Source organism: Centroberyx affinis, unplaced genomic scaffold (genome assembly GCF_046629955.1).
Source record: "Centroberyx affinis isolate AG114_WGS23_722 - 3 ecotype Tasmania unplaced genomic scaffold, CSIRO-AGI_Caff_v1 ptg005025l_1, whole genome shotgun sequence".
In the NCBI taxonomy this organism is placed as follows: domain Eukaryota; kingdom Metazoa; phylum Chordata; class Actinopteri; order Beryciformes; family Berycidae; genus Centroberyx; species Centroberyx affinis.
The window spans coordinates 15,001-22,500 of record NW_027282477.1 but is presented as its reverse complement, the minus strand read 5'-3'; the positions used below and the strand labels follow the sequence as shown (position 1 = coordinate 22,500).

At 43.5% G+C, this 7,500-nt stretch overlaps 1 protein-coding gene across 1 annotated transcript in view; it reads right to left on the bottom strand.

Annotated features, from left to right (window-relative positions):
- chm (CHM Rab escort protein) overlaps nucleotides 1–7,500 on the bottom strand; it is a 20,098-nt gene that overhangs the window by 9,411 nt on the left and 3,187 nt on the right. The window contains exons 4-9 of the mRNA XM_071545713.1: nucleotides 7,242–7,366; nucleotides 6,727–6,845; nucleotides 6,352–6,452; nucleotides 6,074–6,211; nucleotides 5,439–5,555; nucleotides 1,558–1,675 (exon numbers count right to left, since the gene is read on the bottom strand). Of these exons, the coding sequence (XP_071401814.1) occupies nucleotides 1,558–1,675; nucleotides 5,439–5,555; nucleotides 6,074–6,211; nucleotides 6,352–6,452; nucleotides 6,727–6,845; nucleotides 7,242–7,366 (718 nt within the window). The remainder of the gene's footprint in view (nucleotides 1–1,557; nucleotides 1,676–5,438; nucleotides 5,556–6,073; nucleotides 6,212–6,351; nucleotides 6,453–6,726; nucleotides 6,846–7,241; nucleotides 7,367–7,500) is intronic.

Sequence of the window (7,500 nt, the reverse complement as noted above, 5' to 3'; positions counted from 1 at the left end):
ACTCTGTCTTTGTAGACTCTGTCTTTACAGACTGTCTTTACAGACTCTGTCTTTACAGACTCTGTCTTTGTAGACTCTGTCTTTACAGACTGTCTTTACAGACTCTGTCTTTGTAGACTGTCTTTACAGACTCTGTCTTCGCAGACTCTGTCTTTACAGACTGTCTTTACAGACTCTGTCTTCGCAGACTCTGTCTTTGTAGACTCTGTCTTTACAGACTGTCTTTACAGACTCTGTCTTTACAGACTCTGTCTTCGCAGACTCTGTCTTCGTAGACTCTGTCTTTACAGACTCTGTCTTCGCAGACTCTGTCTTCGTAGACTCTGTCTTTACAGACTCTGTCTTCGTAGACTCTGTCTTTACAGACTCTGTCTTTACAGACTCTGTCTTCGCAGACTCTGTCTTCGCAGACTCTGTCTTTACAGACTCTGTCTTTACAGACTCTGTCTTCGCAGACTCTGTCTTAGCAGACTCTGTCTTTACAGACTCTGTCTTTACAGACTCTGTCTTTGTAGACTCTGTCTTTACAGACTGTCTTTACAGACTCTGTCTTCACAGACTCTGTCTTCGCAGACTCTGTCTTTACAGACTCTGTCTTTACAGTCTCTGTCTTTGTAGACTCTGTCTTTGCAGACTCTGTCTTTACAGACTCTGTCTTTGTAGACTCTGTCTTTACAGACTCTGTCTTTACAGACTCTGTCTTTACAGTCTCTGTCTTTGTAGACTCTGTCTTTGCAGACTCTGTCTTTACAGACTCTGTCTTTGTAGACTCTGTCTTTACAGACTCTGTCTTTACAGACTCTGTCTTCGTAGACTCTGTCTTTACAGACTCTGTCTTCGTAGACTCTGTCTTTACAGACTCTGTCTTCGTAGACTCTGTCTTTGCAGTGTGTTGCTGACACATAGATGATTGGATTCACTGTTTTTTGAGTTCTGCCAAGTGATAATTCAGCTGGTTCTGCAGGTTTGGAAGTGTAGGCGATATTAACTGGTACTGAATTAATTAACTAGATGGTTTTAACTACAGGATCATGGATACACATCGATTTGATTGATTTATTTTAATGTTTGATGTAAAAACACCACAGGTCGCTCTGCTGTGTCACATGGCCTCTGGTACAGTGAGGTATTTATTTGAATCATTTTGAAACAGATTGTACTCGTTTTTTACACAGTTCTATGGAGGTTTTACCTGTTTGAGGGCCAGGAGCCGTGAGGAGAGGAGAGGAACAGACCAGACCCACAGAAATAGAGAAGAGCCACGATGCTCCTGTGCTCCATGAAGCAGCTTCACATGATCAGACCAGACGCTCTGCTGCAGACGTGTCCCGTGTGTTTCAGCCATAAGTCTTATTACATATATCTGTATCTGTAGTTATACATGTAAGAAATCTACCGACCTGTCTGTCTGTCTGTCTGTCTGTCTGTCTGTCTGTCTGTCTGCCTGCCTGTCTGCCTGCCTGCCTGTCTGTCTGTCTGTCTGTCTGTCTGTCTGACACGGATCATGTGACTGGGGAAAGTATTGATAAGAGTCATTGATCAGGTGATCAGTGTTACCTTGCTGCTGCTGCTGCGTCTCCTCCTCCAGACAGGAAGTCAGGAAACGCATCAATTTCCTCTTTTCCACCACAGACAGCTGTCTGCTGGCAAACACATCAGCTCTGCTGCAGGGCACCTGGAGACAGACAGACAGACAGACAGGCAGACAGACAGGCAGACAGACAGGCAGACAGACAGGCAGACAGACAGGCAGACAGGCAGGCAGATAGACAGACAGACAGACAGGCAGAGAGAGAGACAGACAGACAGACAGAGAGACAGACAGACAGAGAGACAGAGAGACAGGCAGGCAGACAGACAGGTAGATTTCATTCAGATAAATAACTTAATAGTTCAGATTAATCGATTATTTACTAAATAAATATGGTAAAATATTGGACAAAGTGTAAATGAAAGGCAGTGAGAACATCTGAAGCAGGAAGATTTCATTTGGAGAAAATGGCTGTTAAAAGATTTTTGTTTTTTTAGCTAATTTTGTGCTTGGTGTGCCTGATGTAGCTCGTATAGAATATAGAAATTAACCATTTATAGTTGTTCTGATTATTGTTCTGTATACTTCAAAACTGCAACGACTTTTCTACCCAGAGCAACGACTTTTCTACATGCAGCAACGACTTTTCTACCCAGAGCAACGACTTTTCTACCCACAGCAACAACTTTTCTACATGCAGCAACGACTTTTCTACCCAGAGCAATGACTTTTCTACATGCAGCAACAACTTTTCTACCCAGAGCAACAACTTTTCTACATGCAGCAACGACTTTTCTACCCAGAGCAACAACTTTTCTACATGCAGCAACAACTTTTCTACCCAGAGCAACGACTTTTCTACATGCAGCAACAACTTTTCTACCCAGAGCAATAACTTTTCTACCCAGAGCAGCGACTTTTCTACCCAGAGCAACGACTTTTCTACCCAGAGCAACAACTTTTCTACCCAGAGCAACGACTTTTCTACCCAGAGCTACGACTTTTCTACATGCAGCAAAAACTTTTCTACCCAGAGCAACGACTTTTCTACATGCAGCAACAACTTTTCTACCCAGAGCAACGACTTTTCTACAAGCAGCAACGACTTTTCTACCCAGAGCAACAACTTTTCTACATGCAGCAACAACTTTTCTACCCAGAGCAACGACTTTTCTACATGCAGCAACAACTTTTCTACCCAGAGCAATAACTTTTCTACCCAGAGCAGCGACTTTTCTACCCAGAGCAACGACTTTTCTACCCAGAGCAACAACTTTTCTACCCAGAGCAACGACTTTTCTACCCAGAGCAACGACTTTTCTACATGCAGCAACGACTTTTCTACATGCAGCAACGACTTTTCTACCCAGAGCAACGACTTTTCTACCCAGAGCAACGACTTTTCTACATGCAGCAACGACTTTTCTACCCAGAGCAACGACTTTTCTACCCAGAGCAACGACTTTTCTACCCAGAGCAACGACTTTTCTACATGCAGCAACGACTTTTCTACCCAGAGCAACGACTTTTCTACATGCAGCAACAACTTTTCTACATGCAGCAACAACTTTTCTACCCAGAGCAACGACTTTTCTACCCACAGCAACGACTTTTCTACCCAGAGCAACAACTTTTCCACCCGCAGAAATGACTTTTCTACACAGAGCAATGACTTTTCTGCATGCAACAATGACTACCTGTGGTGACTCAGTTTCAGGGCTTCATCTGAACGTGTGTGTGTGTGTGTTTGCGTGTGTGTGTGTGTGTGCGTGTGTGTGTGTGTGTATTTCTACCAAGAGCAACGACTTTTCTACATGCAGCAACAACTTTTCTACCAAGAGCAACGACTTTTCTAAATGCAGCAACGACTTTTCTACCCTGAGCAACAACTTTTCTACATGCAGCAACGACTTTTCTACCCAGAGCAATGACCTTTCTACCCAGAGCAGTGACTTTTCTACCAAGAGCAACAACTTTTCTACCAAGAGCAATGACTTTTCTACCCACAGCAGCGACTTTTCTATCAAGAGCAATGACTTTTCTACCAAGAGCAATGACTTTTCTACCCACAGCAACGACTTTTCTACCCAGAGCTACGTCTTTTCTACCAAGAGCAATGACGTTTCTACCCAGAGCAATGACTTTTCTACCCAGAGCAACAACTTTTCTACATGCAGCAACGACTTTTCTACCCAGAGCAATGACCTTTCTACCCACAGCAACGACTTTTCTACCCAGAGCTACGACTTTTCTACCAAGAGCAATGACTTTTCTAGCCAGAGCAATGACTTTTCTACCCAGAGCAACAACTTTTCTACTTGCAGCAAAGACTTTTCTACATGCAGCAAAGACTTTTCTACCCAGAGCAACGACTTTTCTACATGCAGCAACGACTTTTCTACCCAGAGCAACAACTTTTCTACCCAGAGCAACAACTTTTCTACTTGCAGCAACAACTTTTCTACCCCCAGCAATGACTTTTCTACTTGCAGCAATGACTTTTCTACCCACAGCAACGACTTTTCTACCCAGAGCAACAACTTTTCTACCCAGAGCAACGACTTTTCTACCCAGAGCAATGACTTTTCTACTTGTAGCAATGTCTTCTCTACCCAAAACAACTTTTCTACCCAGAGCAACAACTTTTCTACCAAGAGCAACAACTTTTCTACCAAGAGCAATGACTTTTCTACCCACAGCAGCGACTTTTCTATCAAGAGCAATGACTTTTCTACCAAGAGCAATGACTTTTCTACCCACAGCAACGACTTTTCTACCCAGAGCTACGTCTTTTCTACCAAGAGCAATGACGTTTCTACCCAGAGCAATGACTTTTCTACCCAGAGCAACAACTTTTCTACATGCAGCAACGACTTTTCTACCCAGAGCAATGACCTTTCTACCCACAGCAACGACTTTTCTACCCAGAGCTACGACTTTTCTACCAAGAGCAATGACTTTTCTAGCCAGAGCAATGACTTTTCTACCCAGAGCAACAACTTTTCTACTTGCAGCAACAACTTTTCTACATGCAGCAAAGACTTTTCTACCCAGAGCAACGACTTTTCTACATGCAGCAACGACTTTTCTACCCAGAGCAACAACTTTTCTACCCAGAGCAACAACTTTTCTACTTGCAGCAACAACTTTTCTACCCAGAGCAACAACTTTTCTACCCAGAGCAACAACTTTTCTACTTGCAGCAACGACTTTTCTACTTGCAGCAATGACTTTTCTACCCACAGCAACGACTTTTCTACCCAGAGCAACAACTTTTCTACCCAGAGCAACGACTTTTCTACCCAGAGCAATGACTTTTCTACTTGTAGCAATGTCTTCTCTACCCAAAACAACTTTTCTACCCAGAGCAACGACTTTTCTACCCAGAGCAATGACTTTTCTACCCAGAGCAACAACTTTTCTACCCACAGCAACGACTTTTCTACTTGCAGCAATTACTTTTCTACCCACAGCAACGACTTTTCTACCCAGAGCAACAACTTTTCTACCCAGAGCAACGACTTTTCTACCCAGAGCAATGACTTTTCTACTTGTAGCAATGTCTTCTCTACCCAAAACAACTTTTCTACCCAGAGCAACGACTTTTCTACCCAGAGCAATGACTTTTCTACCCAGAGCAACGACTTTTCTACATGCAGCAATGCCTTTCCTACCCGGAGCAACAACTTTTCCACCCGCAGCAATGACTTTTCTACACAGAGCAATGACTTTTCTGCATGCAGCAACGACTACCTGTGGTGACTCAGTTTCAGGGCTTCACCTGAACGTGTGTGTGTGTGAGTGTGTGTGTGTGTGTGTGTGTGTGTGTGGGTGTGTGTGTGTGTATGTGTGTGTGTGTGTTTGCGTGTGTGTGTGTGGGGGTGTGTGTGTGTATGTGTGTGTGTACCTGTTCCACATTTCCTTGGCGATATGTGAGTATCCTGGTGACGTTCTTGAACTCTGCATAGCGACTGACATTTGATTTGATGAGCAGATCGACCAATGGGCCGCGAGAATACATCAGCTGGAGGAGAAGACAAGGGAAGGACAAAGGAGACAAGGGAAGAAGGAAGGAAAAAGGAGACAAGGGAAGAAGGAAGGAAAAAGGAGATTTGCTGAATGAAAGGTCCAGGAAACTTTTCACCAGTAAAACAGAACCGAGCGATATGATTGGCCGACTGCCGCTCTGTACAGTGTTAAAAATCTCATGACAACACCTTGTTGTTCACCTTGTTACCTAGCAACACATTAAAATCACTAGATTCCCTAACGCTGATGTGTGATAAAACGTTTTCTCTCTTCTATTATACTAGATTACATTATTCTGTTGTGTTCTATTCTGTTGTTGTATTTTATTTTGTTGGAATATTTTTTGACCTTTGAAAAGAAGCTGGACCTGCAGCCTTCCCTCATTATATTCTATTTAATTTATACAACAGAGATTTTTAATCTTTGAGGTAGACATTGAATCACCATCCTCCCTTCATTATATTATATTATATTATATTATATATTATATTATATTATATTATATTATATTACCTTTGACACCAGGTCGATGTTGAACCTCCGTCCTTCCTTCAGCAGCTGAGCGTAGCTGATCTTCTTCCTGGTTGGCTCTGATTGGCTGTGATCAGTAGAGGGGCGTGGCTGACTGGCCTCTGGCTCCTCCCCCTCTGTCTGGATGGCCGGTGTGATTGGACGGCACAAATTATAAAAAAACATATGCATTCCTTAATTTATTCATGCACTGTCCGTCCTTCCATGCTGTCGACTGATTAGTTTCTTTGCTCTGCAGCAGCATGTGAAGCATCCTCTACCTGATCTCCCTCCTGCCCATCTGACCCTTCCTCCTGGTTCTGGTTCTCCTCCTGGTTCTGGTTCTCCTCCTGGTTCTGGTTCTCCTCCTGGTTCTTCAGCTCTGCCATGAACAGCAGGCAGTTGAAACATGTTGAAACGTGGACCGGACCACAGAGTGTGAATATAATGAAGCTCCAGGCTGGGGCCGATATTCCATAACATCGAATATCGTGATATTTTCTGCGGTATCGAATATTGCATAGTATATTAGTAGTATATGTTTCTATAATATAATATATTTAAAAAAATCTACAATAATAATAATCTGAAATAAAATGAAATATTAATATATTATTGTCATTATTCCTGTCATCATATTCCAGCTGCAGTCAAACCTGTGGTTTCTGACTCTGTTGTTTCCGTGACGACGTCCTCATCACCTCCTGCTTCTTCTTCTTCTGTGGTGTTTGGAGCAGCAGGACTCTTGACATCTTCCACCTCCTCGTCTTTCTCACTGAAGACAGAAATAAATAACAACATTAGAAAAATTCATGCTCAGAACCTGCCCAGAATTTGCTGAGGATTATTGATAACTCATCAATTCTGGGGGGGGGGGGGCAGTCCACTCATGTTCACTTTATAAAAAGGCTTTTATTTTGAAAGGATAGAGTTTGACTGAGCCCAGCCACAACAGCTGTCTGTCTGTCTGCCTGTCTGTCTGTCTGTCTGTCTGTCTGTCTGTCTGTCTGTCTGCCTGTCTCTCTGCCTGTCTGTCTCTCTGCCTGTCAGTCTCTGTCTCTCTGTCTGTCTGTCTGCCAGTCTGTCTCTCTGTCTGTCTCTCTGCCTGTCTGTCTCTCTGCCTGCCTGCCTGTCTGTCTGCCTGTCTCTCTCTCTGCCTGTCTCTCTGTACCTGGTGTAGCAGTAGACCTGCAGGTTGCTGATGGGGGCGGAGTCTGAGTTTGACAGGTAGATCAGCTCCTCTCCTTCCTCCAACAGACTGGACCAATCAGGGAGCTCCTCTGGCTGAGACCCCGCCTACCAACACACACACACACACACACACACACACACACACACACACACACACACACAAAATACATTTGAATGAAAGTCGGATGTTTGTTTATCATTTGTCTTCTGCGTTTGATTTGAGAAGCAGCAGAGCTCAG